We start from the raw sequence: 21,680 nt of genomic DNA on the forward strand, positions 1-21,680 counted from the left end.
GAAAAATATTTTGTAGCAAAATAAACAATTTTATTGATATTTTGGTGTATTTATAGCATGAAAATGCTAAATCCTCAAAAGAAACAACTTTGCAGTCAACTATTAAAGTTAATAAAACAGCATTAACGGAACAATTACTATTTCAAATAATAAAGTCATTCATTCATCATCGGCTTTTTTGCCCTTTTTTCTTTTCTTTTTCTTCTTTTTTTCTTTGTCAAATTCTCTACCACAGTTGTTTGTGCTCCTGTTGTATCTCCATTAGACTGTTTCTCTGACACCTGAATATGTTTCTCCTCACTTCCCTCTGATGTTTTTCTTTTCTTCTTTTTCTTGGTCTTCTTTGTGACGGTGTCCTCTTTTACAGACTCTATGTTTGCCATACTTTTCCTGTCTGTCGTCTCTGTGAAGGTTTGGGCTAAAGGGCCAAGGATGTCTGACACAGACACAGCAGCTTCTCTGAGCCTCATCTCCTTCTCACTGTCACTGTCACTGCAGAAATACAAGAAACAAGATGCTTTAAACATTATATAGATTGTCATGAATGCAAAATTTATTATAAACATACTGGCTTGTTGATAAGTAGTATCATCAATTATGTTCAGACAGACAGACAGAAAGATAGATCATTGAAATGGCAATGAAAAGCTATTTTTCTACCTTTTGCATTGTGACATATGACAATTAAGCATATTCTTCTTTGGGCATAAGTTACTTTAATACTGTTGGACTGTAACTTGCCTTAAAGTGTTAGATCAAACAAAAAATTTAAATTCTGTCATCAATTGCTAACCCTCATGTCATTCAAAACCCATTTGAATTTCATTCATCTTGCAAACACAAATGCAGACATTTTTAATGAAATCGCAGAGATGTCTGTCCCCCTATTAACCCAAAACTCTGACACTTCTTAAAATAAATCCAGATGAAATGTGCGGTTTAATCCAAGTCTTCTAAAGGGACCTAATTTGCACATAAAACACTCAAATACGGTGAATGGAAGCTGACGCACAAAAGCCAACAATGTGGTTCATTGTCACGTCATGCCAGCACGTTTGAGCTTCCGCAAGAACCAGCAAGGTTTAACTCGTACATCAGACAAGTACAGTTGAGCTTTTGTGTCTCTTCTGAAGACTTGGATTAGACCGCTTGATTCATATGAATTTATTTTTACATTCTGAAGATTTCTGGGTGTGTAGACTTTCAATGGAGGGACAGAAATCTTTCAGATTTCATTAAAAATACCTTCATTTGTGTTTCCAACAGGGATACACCAATAACCAATAATTCTTTATCTTTGAAAGCCAAGAACCGATATATCTAAATCCAAATACAAATAATTTTATCGAGAACCTGATTACAAAAACAAAAGGTTCACCATTAAAAGCCATGTCCCAAGCACTTCAACACAGACAAAGTACAGTTCCTAGCTTGAACCATAAAGATTCCTTAAAGGGATAGTTCACCCAAAAATGAAAATTTGATGTTTATCTGCTTACCCCCAGCGCATCCAAGATGTAGGTGACTTTGTTTCTTCAGTAGAACCAGTAGAAATGATGATTTTTAATTCCAACCGCTGCCGTCTGTCAGTCAAATAATGCGAGTGAATTGGAACTCTATCAATAAGAGTCGAAAAAACTTAGATAGACAAATCCAAATTAAACCCTGCGGCTCGTAACGACACATTGATGTCCTAAGACACAAAACGATCGGTTTGTGCGAGAAACCGAACAGTATATCATTTTTTACCTCTAAAACGCCACAATGTCCAACTGCGTTCAGCACTCAGTTAGTGAGGTCTGATCGCGCTCTGACAATGGCAGTGATGTCTCGCTCTCATTGAAGTATATGCGCGAGACATCACTGCTGTTGTCAGAGCATGATCAGACCTCACTAAGCGAATGCTGAACGCAGTTGGACATTGTGGTGTTTTAGAGGTAAAAAAATTATATAAATAATGTTCGGTTACACGCACAAACCAATCGTTTTGTGTCTTAGGACATCAATGTGTCGTCACGAGCCGCAGGGTTTAATTTAGATTTGTCTACGTTTTTTTCAACTCTTATTGATAGAGTTCCCATTCACTCGCATTATTTGACTGACAGACTGCAACGGTTGGAATTAAAAATCATCATTTGTGTTCTACTGAAGAAACAAAGTCACCTACATCTTGGATGCACTGGGGGTAAGCAGATAAACATCAAATTTTCATTTTTGGGTGAACTATCCCTCTAACTTTTAAAATTAATTTTACACTCTAATGGCCAAATTTCTTTATTTAAAAAAAAAAAAATCTACTGCCTTACAAAGAAATCAAATACCTAAATAATGCAAATAAGGCATTGGACAAGAGGTATAAAGAACCAAAATGCATATGCCATGGATAAATAAAATGTAATAGTCTATGCACAGACAATAATGAAATTAATTTAGTGAAACCATGATGTTGCTGAAAATATTACAAGAAAAATAAAAGTGCTAGTTATTATTAATAATGCCATGTTTTTTTTAAAACAGAAAGATCGTTTTAAACAACATTGCTGTTTGAGCTGTGCACGCTTTAGCCAAACAGCTGAATGGACACCGCTAAACTGAAGCGCTTTGTTAGTGGGTTAATTGACTTAAAGGGATAGTTCACAGAAAAATGAAAATTGTCATCCTTTACTCACCAACATGAAGGTGAGTTTTTTTTCTTCTGCTTAACACAAAAGATGATGAAAAATATTGGTAACGAGACAGTTGACGGTACCATTGACTTCTATAGTACTAATACTATGAAATTCAATGACTACCGTCAACTGTCGAAACCCGAGCGGGTTCAGGTCCAAAATTTCGAAGAGTGCCTCTGACACATGTCCAGTTCGGTATTAGTGGCCTCAGGTAATTTAAAATAAATGTGCTTTTTCTAAATGGACCCAAGAAGGACCCAATTTTTTTTAAACTATGTCGGGCATTTAACAAAATTTTATTATTTAAAACAATTCTATGACCATGTTATTATCTCACTTTAAGTTCTCTCTGAATCCGCACTTCTAAGTGCCAGCATCTAAACTGAACATTTTTGCTTACTGTTTCAATAAGCGCCATCAGCATGGATTTTAGATTACTTTTAAGAATAATAAAATCAAAAGCTGGGAAAGTGATATCATTGTTCCTTTTGCTTCTTACTTCTAAATTCATCCAAGCTTCTTCCATTTGTCATTATCATTTTGGGTTTGAAGACAAAAAAGCACCGCTTGATTGGTGAATATCCCTAAAGAAAAGCTAAATAAAATGCAATGTTTAATTATTTAGATATTTACCATGAATATTTAGAAAAATAAACTTTAATCATCTTATGGTCAGGTAAATAACATTACACTACAAGTTATAGGAAGTAATGAGGTTGCAGTGATGAGTGATTGACATTTCAGCATTTAAGTGCATTTTTGAGAAACATGTAGAGAAAAGGAACAACCGCTTATAACCTCACACACAGAAATCCATCTTATAGCAATGAGATCCATCAGGAAAAGCCACTCGCTTCATTACGCTGCGTGTTCATGCAGGGCTTTTCTTTTTTGCACGCAGAAGCCCTTCGCCGGAGATGAGGTAAATAGCGTTGCAGACAACACTAGCGAAGGGCTTCTGTAGAATCATGCCGGTGCAAAATGACAGCTTAACATGTAATATATAATTCATCCCTTGTTTCCAAAATTAATAAAAATTCGTATGGGTTTGGAACAAAATGAGGTTGAGTAACTGATGACAGAACTGTCAATTTTGGGTGAACTATCCTTATTATCCATATCCTTAGTTTGGGTGAACTATTCTTATTAAAAAATAATAATAAATTAAAAAAGATATATTTCTGATTGTCCTATCATAAGCAGGACTCGGACTCACCTAGAGCTGGAAATTGGTCTTCTTTTAGGAGGTGGAGGAGGTGATTGTTCCTCCCATTTTCCAGAGGCAGATGTGGAGAACAGACGGAAACCTTTAAAAAATTACATGAAATATTCAACTATATGAAATCCAGATATTTAGCTTAGACATTTGTGGATATCATGTATATTATTGTACATCTGTCACTTTGTAACAATAAATTTGCATATACATATGTAAATATACTGCAGTAATTACTTGTGTATCTTAAGATTTTTAAATCCTTTTTCTTGAGGCACCTCAAACTACAAGAACTCTATTGTCAACTTGCCTTCTTCATTGTCTTCTTCTCTGTTTTGGGACTGACCAGGTTCTGAGTCAACAGTCTCAGAAAACACTTCTGAAATACACCTACAGTTGAGTGGGTTTGTAAACAAGAGTATGAGAGAGAAACTGTACTGACAAGCTTAGAAATAAAAGATAATGACAAATATACTCAGAAGTTGAGCATGGGAAATAACATTGTTTGTAGTGTCTCACCCGTCCAATATAGCTCCTAACTTTTTTGCCACATGGGATTGAAACTCTGGTGTTGTCCCGAGCTCATTCCCATCATGTTCATGCTTTGAAACATCGACTCTGTGTAACAAAGTTAACCAAATTCATGACAAAATAACCACTGAAACTCTATCTCAAAGCTGTTTAAATACTGACTCACCTACGACTTTGTCTGCCGTTGTTTTCTGCATCTGTGTGAATTGGATAAAAGCAGCACTGAGTTAGTCCTGAGATATCCATGTAATATCTGTCAACGCTTAAATGGTTAGTGAAGTAATTTCATCTCATACTATTCACTGTAAACATCTCGAAAAATAAATATCTCTATAAAACGGAACCTTTTCCATTGAGCTTGGCATCATGTGGTCCAAAGTGCCAGACAGCTTCTTTCAGTCTTGCCGAGTTTTCATCTTCACTGCTGCTTTCAGACATCCTCGAGGTTTATCAGTGTTTTAATTCATGCATAAACGCAGTTAAACCGACAGACATTAACGTAGGCAGTGGTGCAGCATTTCGGGAGAGATGCTTAAAAAGTGACTGATATACAACGTGTAATTATCCACTTTAACTTCACACATTCATGAAAAAATATGCCACACGAGCTTTCGTTTCACATGTTGTCAAAACCATGGTCAAAACGAACAAAAACGTTCAGGTTGCAGCATCAAGCATAATGTGTTTTACTGCCCTCTGCTGTAATGGAGCTAAAACAGTAAACGTGATATGTGGAGGGACCGGTAATCCATTGACCTGCCAAGACACAGACACAATCAACATCTTAAAGTATTTACAGTTAAACATTATAAACTTACTTAAGTTTTTATGTTCTGTGATTTTTGTTTTTCTGTGTTTGTCTAAAATTAGTTGTTGTTTTTTTTGTCCCTCAATACCATAGTTGCTCAAGGTCAGTGTGCACAGAAGAGTTGTTTGAGATTAAAGGGTTAGTTCACCCAAAAATGAAAATTCTGTCATTAATTACTCACCCTCATGCCGTTCCAAACCAGTAAGACTTTCATTCATCTTCAGAACACAAATGAAGATATTTTAATGAAGTCTCAGAGCTTTCTGTCCCTCCAGCAATACCACTTTGATGTTTCAAAAAAGTTCATAAAGAGATTGTAAACGAATCCATATGAATTGCGCGGTTTAGTCAAAAATTTTCTGATCGATTTAATCGATTTATCTGATGAACAGATTGAATTTAGGCATTTATTCACATATAAATATTCATCAAATCACACATCAGTTGTGGTAAACAGAAGCTCAAGCATGTTTAATGATGTGCGAGAGTTAAAGGTTAATATTAATTTATTTGTAAGCTACTAGCATATAAATTACACATTAGGAAGTTTTTATAATATCATGGGGTCCCATGATAAAAATCGCTTTCCATTTTTGGCAGGGCTCTCCTGGTAAAATTAGCATTCCAGGGGCTAAATATCACGTTATTTGGGGTCAATTCAACCCGCGGACATGAAAATCAACCTGCGGCAACAGTGTAAAAGTAGCTCAAAACCGCGGACTTGGCAATCCATGGCTATGCCAGTGATGTGAATAAATGAAATCTGTTCATAAAGCATTCAAGTCTCTTCAGAAAATTTGGACTAAACAGCTCAATACATATGGATTAGTTTTACAATCTCTTTATGAACTTTTTAAAGCATCAAAATGGTAGCTGGTCACATAGCTGTCTATGGAGGGACAGAAAGCTCTCAGATTTCATCAAAAAGATCTTCATTTGTGTTCCAAAGATGAACGAAAGTCTTATGGGTTTGGAAAGACACAATGGTGAGTAATTAATGACAGAATTTTCTTTTTTGGGTGAACTATCCCTTTAAGTGAAGAATTATTTTCCAACATACCAATTTTAAAACTTTGTATGTTTTTCAATTGCTCTCTTAAATCTTAAATTAGGCCGTTTTAAAATTAGCTGAAAAAAAGATTTTATTGCAGAATTTACTGGGTTAGTACCATGTAAAGCTTGACATATGAATTGAAAAATCTTTTATTTTTTTTTTTTATTTTTTTAAATGGACAGTATATTTAACCTTTAGACACTCTAAAAAAAAACTTCTAAAAAGTTTGCATATGTTTTTTGTTGAATATCATATTTGATGCTCCAGACTTTTATGGTTCATATAGTATGACATAGAACAATATGGAGCTCATAATTTTAGAGGCCCAAAATGAGCATAAATATGCAATTTTGGTACAGTTGCTGATATTTATATAGCCAAAAAAGTCTGAAAGCTTGTAATGTAAATCGATGAGATCTTCACAACAACATTGCAGGCTACATAGCCTACATAAAATGCATATAAATATCAGTTGTCACTCTTCCAATATATATGCATATCTTCCAATAATATGACTTAGTATGATATTTAAAATGCTTAGTATGATCAAAGTTGTGTATAGTTTTATTGTGGAGGCAAACATGCAATGAAATGCACTAAAATGATGAGATGTACGTTCCTCAAGAGCCTGATGCTTTATATTTGATACTCACATTTAACATGATTTTTTTTCTAAAAAAAATAAATTAATTAAAAAAAAAAAAGATGTGAGGGATAATCAAGCAAACTTCAGTCCAGTATATGTTCATCTTGAAATATTATTAACAATCAGTGTTGAGGGTAATGCATTACAAGTAAAGTTACGTAATCAGATTACTTTTTTCGAATAATGTGTAAAGTAAAATTTCACAACAAAATATCGGAGTTACTATTTTAAATAAGTATTCCAAGTTATTTACTGACTGACAGCTCTCCTGTTCCCATGTTGAGAGAAATCTTCATTAATAATGGCAGCACAGCTGAAAGGTTTGTTTGAGCTGCACTCTTTACTGTACAGGTGTGAATTTGCATTTCCTTCAGCCTGAGGCTTATTCATTTCACTTCTGGTGTGAAAGGACCTTTACATTTGCCGAAAATAGAACTTTTTTTGTTATAAAAACAATCAAACAAGCAAGCCTAGACGAGTGACAAAAGTAATTCAAAAGTAACATAACACATTACTTTCCATAAAAAAGTAACTGACGCATTACTTTTAAAATTAACGTTTCCTAAACTGCTTGAATGTATACTGAAAACAAGTATTGGCTGTTTTAACTGTAATTATTTCCCACTCAAATGCTTTGAAATGTCTTTGCAGAAAGATAATTAAAGGTGATAGAGAGGATTTTTTCGTCGACTGAGAAACCAAAGACTGTTAGTGAGTTTTTGAAATGAGCGCATGCGTAAGAACAACCCCCCTCCTTCACAGCTCATTTTGAGGGAACGCCTCCCAAAACTCGTGCACGAGTATTGGAACACGAGTGTTTACCACCGGTATTCGCTGTGTCGTGTTAGTGGATTCATTATGTCGGACTCACCGCAGGTAACTCATAATCTGCAGTTGTTACTCCTGTCTCCTCACAAAAATATTGCATGCAGCGCCTGTGGAGTGTGGAAAGTTACTGGAGTGCGCAGCCGATCACGTCTCTCACAAGGAACGTCACGGCAGTGATTGACAAGCCAGATGATCACGTAAACGATTGGCTGATGTTTTTAAGGCCCTACCTCGTGCACAGATGATGTATATTAATATTATTCCTTTCATTGCACCTAATAAAAAGTCTTTTATCAGTTAGTAAAGACAGTTTCAAGTAATATTGCAAAAATGTATAAAACAAAACATCCTCTTTAGCACCTTTAAGAAAATGTATGTACTTCTACTACTTGACCTTGTTGTAAATATGCAGCAACAGTCACTGTTAGCAGAGTTTAACAGTAATTATCATCATACAAATCCTCATCGCTATCTTCCTCAGAATTGTTGTCATCATCATAGTCTTCCTCATCTTCATTCTCTTTCCAATCATCTTTCTCCCAATCATAATCATCTTTGTATCCATCCTCATCATCAAAACTATCTTCATCATCCACCTCTTCTACATCACTCTCTGCATCAAAATCTTTCTCACTATAGTCCTCATTATCATCACCATAATCGTCCAGCTCATATTCTTCATCTTCCTCCTCCTCATCATCTTCTTCTTTATCTTCATCTCCATAGTCATAATCCTCCTCATCATCATCTTCTTCCTTTTCATAGTCATAATCCTCTTCATCTTCATATTTTTCTGTCTTTGTATTCTTCGTCTCTAACTTTAAGAGTTTTTCTTTAAGCCCTGAAACCTCTTGCTGTAGTGTGGAGCAAATAAGCGCAAGACTTTTAACATTTTCTTTTTTTCCTTTTTTTTTAGGTCTGAAGGTTTTTGCAGATCTTTTTAGACGTGTCTGAAACTTGGTGGCGACTGCCGTCTCCTACAAAAAGAAAAATACATCGAGCAAATTAAAGTGACAATGAAATCAAAATTGACAATTCTTATTTTTTCATGGTATATTGCAGTATTTATGTGTGCACATCATTATTGTTTTAATTCATGTGTCCTTGTAATTTTTAATTAAAATAACTTCCCCTCCCTCTTGCAGCAATATCTGTTCTCTTCTCTGATGGCGTGTTTACTGACTTGAGGGTGGGACAACCTGTCACTCACATGACATCACAACAATAGCAAATCACAACCATCCAATCAGTTCCTGATGGACAAAATCAAATCCCGCCCTACATTTTTTCTTTTTTGAGAAGACATTTCACTGCAGAGCCAGAGAGGGAGAGCTGGATGTCATTTTAGGCTGTGTTTACACTGCAAGCCTTGATGCACAGATCTGACCTTTTGACCTTATCTGATTGTTTGTCCCACCTGTTTACATTCACTTTAGACACCACTGGTATCTGATATCCGTTTACATTAATCCCAGTCCAAAATAATTCTGTTGATCTCTTTACTATGCAACGTGGTTGACTCTTGGGTTCTGAATGGCCATCCTATTTTAATTTTTATTTATAATTAATGTGGGGTGGAACCATGATTAGCCTATTTGCCAGCATGGATAAGTTAAAGGGTTAGTTCACCCAAAAATGAAAATTTTGTCATTTATTACTTACCCTCATGCCGTTCCACACCCTTAAGACCTTTGTTAATCTTCAGAACACAAATTAAGATATTTTAGTTGAAATCCGATAGCTCCGTGAGGCCTCCATAGGGAGCAATGGACACTTCCTCACTCAAGATCCATAAAGGTACTAAAAACATATTTAAATCAGTTCATGTGAGTACAGTGGTTCAATATTAATATTATAAACGACAAGAATTTTTTGGAGCGCCAAAAAAACTAAATAACGACTTACTTAGTGATGGCCGATTTCAAAACACTGCTTCAGGAAGCATCGGATCATAAATGAATCAGTGTATCGAATCATGATTCAGATCGCGTGTCAAACTACTGAAATCACGTGACTTTGGCGCTCCGAATTGCAGATTCGACACACTGATTCATCTGTGCTCCGATGCCTCCTGAAGCAGTGTTTTGAAATCGGCCATCACTAAGTAAGTCGTTATTTAGTTTTTTTGGCGCTCCAAAAATATTCTCATCGCTTTATAATATTAATATTGAACCACTGTACTCACATGAACTGATTTAAATATGTTTTTAGTACCTTTATGGATCTTGAATGAGGAAATGTCCATTGCTCCCTATGGAGGCCTCACGGAGCTATCGGATTTCAACTAAAATATCTTAATTTGTGTTCTGAAGATTAACGAAGGTCTTACGGGTGTGGAACGGCATGAGGGTGAGTAATAAATGACAGAATTTTCATTTTTGGGTGAACTAACCCTTTAAAGCGGTAATGGATGTTTGCAGTGCAAAATTTAATTAAACAGATATATATAGGGCTACCAGAAAACAACGGTAATTAGGTGCCAAGCACTGAAGGTGCATAGGCACCTACTGTATCCATTGACGTTCTTCTTCTTCTTGAGTCTCCAGTCTGTGCATAGTGAACTTGAAGCACAAAGTGGAGCCGTGATGTCAAGGTCCCGCCCAAACTCAGAACAACTCATTATTTTGGTGTGAAATAAACAGTTATGAAAATGTAGTAATTAAAGTTAAAGCTCCAGTCACCTCACGAAGATCCAGAAAAAAGTCTGTTGGCGCCTCAGTGACTACACTCAGAGAAGCTGTCAACTTCAGCTGTCAATCGTGACGTCTCACCCCCGTTTTTATAGCATCAAATAACTAACTAAAACCAAACTTATTTAAAGAATGAACACTTGAACTAACACCAGCGTGATAAAAACTGCCTAAAATGACAGAAATTGTCTTTGGAAAAAAAAAAATTGATGTGTAATTCAATTGTTTAGTTTGTCTTGCGTCCCATTACATTACATGGAGAGGGCGGGGTTTATGACCTATACTGCATCCAGCCACCTGGGGGCGATTGAGACACTTTGGCTTCATTTTTCAGGACTCGTGTGGCACGCTTGGTCTGAACTGTCACCATAGTAAATTTACCATAGTCTCTAACTCAATCCCCCAACTCATCTCAAACTGTCCAAACTTGCACTTATATTTATGCTAATAAATATCGCACTTATATTTATGCTAAAAAAATAATCAAGACGATTCAATTGCATGACATCATTATCCATCATGAAAATTTTGAATTTTCCGAAAAAAACTACTTTTTCAAACTCGCTGCTGTTTGAAAAAGTAGGCTGCTGCTCCGATTTTCACAAAAATGTAACCATATCATCTTCAGACCATGCCGACAAAAAGTTGTTTAATTTAAGTTGATTTATCAAACCATTTTTGCACGAAAAAATTGTCCGTATCTTTGCGAAAATAGACATAAGGCTCTATCTCCTCAACACTTTATCGTATTGAGACCAAACTTGGTCCATTTCATCACAAGCATGACGTTACATGCTGTGTTTCGGTGCAGCGCCACCTAGTGGTCCAGAGTTGCGAAAATTGGCTATTTTTGCTTAAAACTTCTAAACAGTTTGTCCAAAAATCATAAAAATGCCAAGTCGAATGATATCCAATTGATCCATATTTGCCATTTTAGACGTCTGCCATTTTTAATTTTGTAGTAAAATGCTGTATTTTATGAACGCATGAACATATCATTACGAAACTTGGGGCCAGATTTACTAAACGGGGCAAATTAGCATGAGAATGGAATTCCACAAATGCGCCAATAGGAGTCGCAAGTTTTGCGCGTGATCTACTGCTAACGTGCAAATTAAAGAACACACATGCAGTCAAATCATTTACATAATGACCAACACAATCTACCAAGAGCAGTGCAAATTAGCACTGGGTTGCAAATAAGCAGAGCTGATGCTCTCATCAGGTGTGGGTTGGCACAGGCGCAACTTGTTACATCTAATATATGGATAACGTCTTCCTCTGGCATTCCAAAGAAATTAATACGAGTGGAAAATATTTTCTCCCTGCTATCACGTGCTCTCTGTTCTCTGTGGTGTATCCTCCTAGCAGAAACAATTGCAGCCATGTTGCAAAATGGGTTAAGACATGCTTTGTTTGGAGTGTTAAGAATAACTGCGCAAATACCAGTAAATTGACTAGCGTAAACTTTAGTAAATCACACTGCAGGATTCATTTAAATATTCTCCTCCCATAAATTTTGCAACTGAAAGGGAAACTCCTACAAATGCATATGCAATAAGGTCAGCTGCAAAAACAACTCAGTCCATGCCTTTTCAGCGCTAATTTTGCACTGCGTGTCTTTAGTAAATCTCGACAGTAGTTTTTTAACACCAAAAAAGGGTTCGCGCTGGCGCAAGCTGTTAGTAAATCTGGCCCTTGGAATGGGTCATCAGCACAATGCCCTGAAGGAGTCTGAGAAGTTTCGGATCAGCGACACCTAGTGGTGAAAAAAATCATTTACATGCTCATTAATTTGGATGTGGTTGACTTATTTTCATGTTATCATATTTTCCAAGGAGTCATCTCCTTGGGTTCCTGAATCCTTGCCGAGTCTAACGATACCAAACATGCTAGGTTTCACCTTATGGCTAGTGCAAAGTGGTGATTTAGCAATTAAACAACATTTACAAATATCTTAGAAACTGTTAGTCCGAGATGAAACCACTGTAGGAAAATCGAAAACATAGGTCGTTGACTATACAGTAAAGGCCAAATGTCAAAATTATGACAGTAAGTGGCAAAAAAAAAATGCAATCAATAGCCCTATTTGGACGGGACTAAATGACTAAATGACGTTTGAGTTATAATATTCTTTTCACTAAACGTCTGTCATTTCATGTACTGATTCGGATGGGACTAACATCTCCGTGTTTATCACAGAGATGGGAGTGTGTGTGTTCTAGATGTGGGCGTTACAGAAGCTCACGTACTGTATTTATATGCATAATTTATGACGTATATATTTTTTAATCCATTATTTATTGATATAAATTAAAACCCTATTTAAGTAAAATTCACAAGTTGTACAAGTGTCTGTTTATAATAAACCCACATACTGTATGTGAGCAGCGAAATCTAGTATCTTACTCTTTCTTATTTGACACTGAAATTAAAATGGGCTGCCTTTACAATTTCCGCAATTTAGCTCTATTTGTTAGTTTTATCATTTATTCTTTCATCAGATACTATTCATATTGAAATGATATGAAAGTATACAGACGATTCGTGCACATACAGTAGCTCATGTAGGTAAAAAGGTCATGAGGAGAAGAGTTAGTATAATATAATATCAGCAATCAAAGACATACGCATTTGGACAGGATTAGATTTCTTAGAGGACCACTGAGTTTTCCGAAAAACAGTAGGCTGGGTATGGGATTAAAATCTCAAAGTACGTCTGTGAAATGCAAATTTCTCTAATGCCCCCCTGTAAAACTACTACTGTCTGAATAAGGCTAAAGTCAGGTGTGGGTCATTTTTTATGTGTTCATACAAATAAATGTCTATAACTCCTAAACAAAATTAGATATTTTCACTAAATTTGACATGCTTATGAATGGGGGCACTCTGAGGATGCACAAAAAAAGTGGTGGGACTGCACCACTTGGTGGCACTATAATAACAAAAAGAACAAAGGACTCAGAACCGAAGGCTTGAGAGGTGAACTAATCATTTCTGTTACTGCATTCAGCCTATGGGGCTGTGACAAGATGAACGAACGACTCGAACCCGAGGACTCAAGAGGTGACCTACTCATTTCTGTTTCCGGTACAGACTACATAGCCTTGCCTATGGGCTGGGACTTGATGAATGAACAACTCGAACCCGAAGGCTGCGTCCGAAAACCTAGGTAGCTGTCTTGCTGCCTCGCTGTCTTATAAGAGAATGACTTGTACGGCAGCGTTTGTGCATGAAGGCACCTCATGAAATTGATTTTGGAAAGACTTCTGAGGCAGCGTAAAAGTTTAATGATCTACAACAATATAGCGCAAGCTTTGGTGAGAACTAAACAAATATTTAATTATTACAGTAGTAATTTCTCGATAGAAATGATATCAAAATTGAAATATGTTGGTCAAAATCGTACATTTATACACAAAATGAGCAGCAAACGCAACTTTCAGATGCCATCTTTATTTTTCTAGCTCAACTGTCACAGAATGGAAAGCACAGGATTGTGGGATATCAAAGGCAGCTAAGGATACATCCATGCTTCCTTCAAAAATCGATCTGAGGAAGGTATCTCATGAGACAGGAAGTGAAGCTAACATTGGATTCGGACGTGCCTTGATGCCTTACTACCTTGAAATGTGTCCTCAAAAAGCAGCATTTTCCAGTTTTCGGATGCAGCCGAAGACTCGAAAGGTGAACTAATAATTTCTCTTTCCTGTACAGAACCTATGGGATGTTGCGCATGCGCAGTCAACACAAAATGAACGAATCACTCTCTGAGACAACTCATTGTTCACGAGTCATATTAAAGATTTGTTCAAAATGAATGAATCGTTCATGAACGACACATCACTACACTCCATCCCCTCAAACTCCACCAAATTTCCCTCAGGGACTGACGATGTGCCCGGCTCACGTACCTGGTTAGACTTATTTTCAGTTTCGGGCCCTGGGACAATCCCCGTCTCAGTCTCAGGCTCCAGGACAATCCCGGTCTCAGTCTCAGTCTCAGTCTCAGTCTCTTTCCTCACTGCAGCTGGTATCATGGTGGGGTCAGGCTCCGTGCCTGCGGTGGGCACAGGCTCGTCCATCACTGGGGTGGTGGCTTCGGGGGCATCACAGATCTCAGGATACTAGAAAGCATGAACATGTAATGACTGAGGCAAATCAGACACAATTATTGGTTAGTTAACCAATAGTTTTAAGCTCACTCTGGAGTCTGTCCCCATCCCCCGGGAAGTTTTCAGTTACAAGTTTATTGCGCTGAGGAATGTGGTTGCCGCATGGAGAACAGAGTAGAGACACAGAAAATCTGCATCTTCCCTGCATTTTCCACACAGAACACAGACTCTATGGCATTAATGTATAGACAGACTGTGCTATAAATGATTCCTTCTCAGGAAATGGTATCCATTATTACTGATGTTGTATTGTACTCATTGTATTTACATGTTTGATGATTGTTAAATGTTATGACCTGCACGGTAACTTCAATCATGCCATGTTTAGTGTCTATACGTTCGTAGCGGGAAGATTTAAATGTTTGTGTATGCGGTACATCCATACCTGTGCAACACATCAGTATTAAAAGAATATTTAATAGTTCTGATTCAAGAACTCAGTTTGTTAATCTTTCTGGGTTGTAAAAGCCCTGACAGGAGGGGTGTTGCCACCCAGAATTACAACATCTTCATTGGTCCGGTCAACAACTGAGAGGTGTGACTTTGACCAGAGGTTAAAAACCAGCGAACAGTGCCACTCCCTCTCTTCTTCTTCCTTGCTTCTGGACCGAACAAATCTCCTTGCGGCCGGCCTCTCTAGGCCCGGCCGCAAGGCTGGTAGGCCCCTGGCCTACAACACCCAGCCATGTGCTCATCACCCAACAGACTGGCAACAACTTCAGATGATAACTTCAAGAGTTATCCTCAACCTGCAGATCCGACGCTCTTCAGCCTAAAGGCATCTTGCAAGTATCGTACATTTTAATGCTAAACAGCGATTTAGTATTGATTTGTAAAGACTTTACCTTTGCTATTGCTAAAAGAAACTGATGAGTCCTTTCCAGATTGCCTTTGACATTTCATTTAGCTCTAGTAACAGCATCTCTTCCGGTTCAACACTATCATTACTCATTCTGACTTGCGTGTGTGTGTGTGTGTGTGTGTGTGACCCTTTATGTATGTTATGTTATGTGTTTGTTAGTTTAGTTATGTGTTTGTGAGTTAGTTAATAAAGATTGTGCACAATACACGTTTGGTTCTGACTCCGTCTGCTAATGAATTGCCTCTTAAGTGATAGATCCGGACTACGTGAGTAGTACAGTACAATAAGAAATATTATTTTTCCATAACTTGGAAATTGACATTTCTTAGAATTAATAAACAATCAACACTGAGCGTTCACTGGACGAACAGGTTAACTGATTGTAATGTTAATTTTAATGTAGCTACGTCCAGTTAATCTGATTAACGGATTTGCATATTCATAATTAATCATAATTAATAATCATAATGAGTTATGAATAATTATTAATATTTCCCCTTTGAGTTAATTTTCGCTACAAACAGAACAACCAAACATCACGCAACGAGAACTGACAAAGAACTGAAGGAAACACAGAGCTTAAAGGATTAGTCCACTTTTAAATAAACTTTTCCTGATAATTTACTCACCCCCATGTCATCCAAGATGTTCATGTCTTTCTTTCGTCAGTCGAAAAGAAATTAAGGTTTTTGATGAAAACATTCCAGGATTTTTCTCCTTATAGTGGACTTCAATGGGCACCAAACAGTTGAAGGTCAAAATTCCAGTTTCAGTGCAGCTTCAAAGGGCTTTAAACGATAACAGATGAGGAATAAGGGCGAAACGATCGGTCATTTTTGAAAAACAATACAACTGTATATGCTTTATAAACACAAAATATCGCCTTGAATGTACTTCCGCTTTCAGCATTCTTCAAAACTCTTACGCTGTATGTCCAATGCCTTTCCTATTACAGTTATATACAGTTCCCATATACAGTTGTATTTTTTTTCGAAAATGACCGATCGTTTCGCTAGATAAGACCCTTATTCCTTGTCTGTTATCGTTTAAAGCCCTTTGAAGTCACTGAAACTGTAATTTTGACCTTCAACCGTCTGGAGGCCACTGAAGTCCACTATAAGGAGAATAATCCTGGAATGTTTTCATCAAAAACCTTAATTTCTTTTCGACTGACGAAAGAAAGACATGAACATCTTGGATGACATGGGGGTGATTAAATTATCAGGAAAAGTTTATTTAAAAGTGGACTAATCCTTTAAATAGACAGACCAAACTAATCAACAAAATGAATAACAGGTGAACTTATTTAGGCTAACTGACACACATGAAGAAACTAGGTCAACATACACAAGCATGAAACTATTTTTTTTTTTCAGAAAGAACACAATTTTTCAGTGACGTACAACTCGCATTAACAGGGGAATATCTGATCTGTCCAAATACATGGCAGACGCAAATGCATGTATCCGATTCATCAGACTTATTTCCACATGAATGAGGCCTGAAACTGATCTGAGAATATCGGAATCCATGTGATTTTTTTTATTGCTTACAAATTCGTGGGCCGTGTCTGTGCCACATGGGAGGAAAAAAATCAGAATTGAGTCACCTAAACCATGTAATGTAAATGTGGCCTTGATTTCACTGCACGTCACAATAGGGAAGAAAAGACTATTGCAACTTCCATTTCATGACAACTGTAATAAAGTATGCATTATCTATTTAGTAACGTTCAAATTTGATGCATTGTTTTATATATCACAAAATTTTATTAGGATACCAAACCTTTATAATGTCTTGAGTTTTATCTATATGATGCTGTTGTCCGCTGGCAGTGCTGTTGAAGCTGTTGTCTGAGGTCTGAAGCTGCTGCGAAGGTCTCGTCTTAATGTCTCCAGTCACGTCACACAGTGTGTGTTTCTGTAGTGCTGGTACTGTGTAATGTTGCCTGACATGAGTCTCACAGAGGGACACGCCACAGGTCGTGCAAGACTTCACCGATTTCAATCTGCGCTCAGAGCATAAATCACAGGCCACATCTTCTGGTCCGGCATAGGATTGTGGTGGAAGGGCTGGACTGAAGCCAGCCTGCTTCAGGTTTTTAACCACCTCAGCCAAAGCTGCATTTGTGTTCAGCAGTGGACGTGTTTCTGATGCTTTACTACAGTGTGGACAAGCATATTCTCCTACACAGTTGTCCCAGAATGCATTAATACAACCGCTGCAGTAATTGTGGCCACAGGGGATGGACACTGGATCCTTCAACATCGATTTGCACAATGGACACCTTAAGTGTTGATCTGTCAGCAGTCTAGAAGTCAAAAAAATTTAAGTCATTATCTAAATGAAACTTTTCTGTACGCTGCTGTTACATTGCTTAAAGTCATAGTTCACCAAAAAATATCATCATTTACTCACATTCGTGCCATCCCTGATGTGTATGACTTTCTTTCTTTAGATAAACACAAATGAAATTTGTAACTTGCATTATATCGACTCATAGAGATTGATTATTTTCCTAAAAATCTTTGTGTTTATCTGAAGAAAGAAAGTCATATGGGGGATAGCATGAGGGTGAGTAAAGAATGAGTGAACTATCTCTTTAATGCTGAATTTTAAACTAATATTTATATTACTAAACGTAACACAGTTCGTATATACGGGAAGAAGGAGGCGGTAACCGGCGAACGTTTAAACCATAACTTTAATATAAAATAAACAAAGAACAAAACGAAAGTAATGCCGGCAGACCCTCACGGACATCTGCCGGCCACACAAACATAATAAAACATAAAATAAAGTCCAGGCCTGGTCCTCTCTCGTCTTTCACTGTCGTCGCTCCTCCGTGAGAGACTCGAGGCCGGTGTGACTCGCAGCTGATGCTCGTTATCACTAGCGTCACCGGCCTCGTGCCGTTCCCTCACAGCTCTCGCCCGCCCTGCTCGTCACAAAATAAATATAAGTAAGAATAACTTCACCTTGGATCCAATGGGAAAGTTTCTTCAGTTTTGAAATTGGTTGGTGGATCTATTGACCAGTCTGTCTTCAAAGACAAATAGGTGGGTGTAGGAGAAGCTGCTCTTACTCTGTAAGAAAACAATGTCATGTACTTATTTATTTTTATTACAGTAGTAAAAAGTTATTAAAGATTTTAGTTCAAATATGACAAATGTCCTCACCTTAATTCGTAATCGTTGCCTTCTGAAACATTCATTGGGTTATCACTTTTCAGTGAAATATAACTGGTGACTGGTGAAGTCTCTCTTTTTCTCTTAATCCTGTCATTTTAAATATAGTGTTGGTGCATGGCATTGTATGTGTTTGATTAGAAATTGGTGCTTTGTCTTATAAAAAAGAATGATTTTTTATTATTTTTTAAAAATTATTGTTTTAGATTCTTGTTATTTTTATATTTTATATACAGGTGCTGGTCATATAATTAGAATATCATCAAAAAGTTGATTTATTTCACTAATTCCATTCAAAAAGTGAAACTTGTATATTATATTCATTCATTACACACAGACTGATATATTTCAAATGTTTATTTCTTTTAATTTTGATGATTATAACTGACAACTAAGGAAAATCCCAAATTCAGTATCTCAGAAAATTAGAATATTGTGAAAAGGTTCGATATTGAAGACACCTGGTGCCACACTCTAATCAGCTAATTAACTCAAAACACCTGCAAAGGCCTTTAAATGGTCTCTCAGTCTTGTTCTGTACGCTACACAATCATGGGGAAGACTGCTGACTTGACAGTTGTCCAAAAGACGACCATTGACACCTTGCACAAGGAGGGCAAGACACAAAAGGTCATTGCAAAAGAGGCTGGCTGTTCACAGAGCTCTGTGTCCAAGCACATTAATAGAGAGGCGAAGGGAAGGAAAAGATGTGGTAGAAAAAAGTGTACAAGCAATAGGGATAACCGCACCCTGGAGAGGATTGTGAAACAAAACCCATTCAAAAATGTGGGGGAGATTCACTAAGAGTGGACTGCAGCTGGAGTCAGTGCTTCAAGAACCACTACGCACAGACGTATGCAAGACATGGGTTTCAGCTGTCGCATTCCTTGTGTCAAGCCACTCTTGAACAACAGACAGCGTCAGAAGCGTCTAAAGACAAAAAGGACTGGACTGCTGTTGAGTGGTCCAAAGTTATGTTCTCTGATGAAAGTAAATTTTGCATTTCCTTTGGAAATCAGGGTCCCAGAGTCTGGAGGAAGAGAGGCACACAATCCACGTTGCTTGAGGTCCAGTGTAAAATTTCCACAATCAGTGATGGTTTGGGGTGCCATGTCATCTGCTGGTGTTGGTCCACTGCAGAAGAGCTGAAGGCCACTATCAGAGCAACCTGGGCTCTCATAACACCTGAGCAGTGCCACAGACTGATTGACTCCATGCCATGCCGCATTGCTGCAGTAATTCAGGCAAAAGGAGCCCCAACTAAGTATTGAGTGCTGTACATGCTCATACTTTTCAAGTTCATACTTTTCAGTTGGCCAAGATTTCTAAAAATCCTTTCTTTGTATTGGTCTTAAGTAATATTCTAATTTTCTGAGATACTGAATTTGGGATTTTCCTTAGTTGTCAGTTATAATCATCAAAATTAAAAGAAATAAACATTTGAAATATATCAGTCTGTGTGTAATGAATGAATATAATATACAAGTTTCACTTTTTGAATGGAATTAGTGAAATAAATCAACTTTTTGATTATATTCTAATTATATGACCAGCACCTGTAGTTATTGGAAACATAACAACAGAGTAAAATTTGCTTTCATTTCTGTATTAAAGATAAAATTCACCTGGAGTGCAATGGAAATGTCTCTCCGTCTTTGAAGTTGGTTGGTGGATCTATTGACCAGTCTGTCCTCATTGACAGATAGCTCGATGTAGGAGAAGCTGCTCTCTTTGACTTCTGTCTAAAGCGTGAGTGAGAAGGTCATGTGAAACATAACTGTATGATAAAAACATTCATATTTCTACGTTTTAATAAACTAATAAATGTCATTTCAATAGTATCCTCTATATCAGCAAATATGACACACATCCTGATTTAAAAAGGCTCTGATTTTGCCCTTTGAAAAATTCACAGCCACTTCTATTGGGTTGTGTGTTTTTTGTTTTTTTTTTGCGCCAAAAATGGTTGTTTGGGCACATGCTAGATTTTAGCTTTCCTTATACATAAATGAAACGATTAACTTTGGTTTACCTTTTATTTTTGGCATGTTTTTTGGCAGTGCGTTCAGACTCTGATATTCCTTTCTCGGGTTGGCTTGAAATCAACACAGCATGATTTGTAATCAGTTTCAATGATAAATATGAGCTAAACACGTCAAGATTATTCGTTTCAAAACACAGTGATAAAAACTCATAAACAGAGAACTTTGTGCACCTTTTAAAATCAAGAGGGTCGTTAAGACTCATTGTAATGTCCTTTAAGTGCAGACAACTCGAGACCTGTGAGAATACAAAGAGAGGCACGCAAACATGAGCTCTTCCATTTCTGCAGAAATCGAAACTTAGTGCTTTTCACATTAAAACACGTAAAGATTTTAGCAAAAATGTGGGTCGTGAAAGAATGGTAATAGCCTACTTTTTAATGTGTTTAGCTTATACTTACAATAGCTAATGAAATGTTCAGTCTTGCAAATCGTTTTCACTTCAGTCAAAATTCATTTCCACGTAATTGTCACCTATCCGCCCTCCTCAGTAAAACAACAAACATTTTTTTTTTTTTTTTTTAAACAACAAACATTGTTTATTTAGTTATTGCTTCTGTGAGCTGGTTTCCCAGATAATATCCAAGCTAGCCTACCGAAAAGCGCCCAACACCCCTCTAAAACCAGCAAACATACCTCAACAAACAAATCAACAAAGATCAAACCTACCAAACAAGTTTATTCTTCAGCATGGTGCGATCAGCATGACTATACTTGTCAAATATATAAGCTGGGTATCTTGGCATACCAGACAATTGATACGTTTCCTTTTTTTTTTTTTTAAACGTTTTCCTATTAGAGCTGTACACACTTGTTTGGGGTAAGATAGGGGAAGAAGGATTTACTTTCAAATTGTAGCATACAAGTTTAACATGTGCAGGATGACGATAGGCTACGTCAGCCAACGTGTTATTATAGGAAATAAATGGAAACTTTTGCTAATTTAGTTGTCATTGTACAAAATGTCAAAT

At 37.0% G+C, this 21,680-nt stretch overlaps 2 protein-coding genes across 5 annotated transcripts; both read right to left on the reverse strand.

Moving 5' to 3' along the window:
• Nucleotides 1–8: 8 nt before the first annotated feature.
• Nucleotides 9–5,216, reverse strand: lg12h12orf43 (linkage group 12 C12orf43 homolog). Its single transcript, XM_048210385.1, has 6 exons — nt 4,761–5,216; nt 4,583–4,613; nt 4,405–4,503; nt 4,196–4,275; nt 3,886–3,976; nt 9–492 (listed from the first exon to the last, which is right to left on the reverse strand). The coding sequence occupies exons 1-6, from the start codon at nt 4,852–4,854 to the stop codon at nt 156–158; spliced, it is 732 nt and encodes a 243-aa protein (XP_048066342.1). The 5' UTR covers nt 4,855–5,216; the 3' UTR covers nt 9–155.
• Nucleotides 5,217–8,008: 2,792 nt separating this feature from the next.
• LOC125280070 lies at nt 8,009–21,573 on the reverse strand. Of its 4 annotated transcripts, none has more exons than XM_048210383.1 (10): nt 21,379–21,573; nt 21,111–21,192; nt 20,883–20,947; nt 20,700–20,762; nt 20,293–20,409; nt 18,659–18,757; nt 18,458–18,565; nt 17,265–17,790; nt 14,357–14,569; nt 8,009–8,729 (listed from the first exon to the last, which is right to left on the reverse strand). In XM_048210383.1, exons 3-10 carry the CDS (start codon nt 20,912–20,914, stop codon nt 8,187–8,189), a joined length of 1,701 nt encoding a protein of 566 aa, XP_048066340.1. In that variant the 5' UTR covers nt 20,915–20,947; nt 21,111–21,192; nt 21,379–21,573; the 3' UTR covers nt 8,009–8,186. The 4 variants fall into 4 exon arrangements, with proteins under 4 accessions (XP_048066340.1, XP_048066339.1, XP_048066337.1 ...); XM_048210382.1 differs by having other exon boundaries at nt 21,111–21,195; XM_048210380.1 differs by lacking the exon at nt 21,111–21,192.
• Between the last annotated feature and the right edge of the window lie 107 nt (nt 21,574–21,680).

The sequence above is a fragment of the Megalobrama amblycephala genome, linkage group LG12, assembly GCF_018812025.1.
Source record: "Megalobrama amblycephala isolate DHTTF-2021 linkage group LG12, ASM1881202v1, whole genome shotgun sequence".
NCBI lineage: Eukaryota > Metazoa > Chordata > Actinopteri > Cypriniformes > Xenocyprididae > Megalobrama > Megalobrama amblycephala.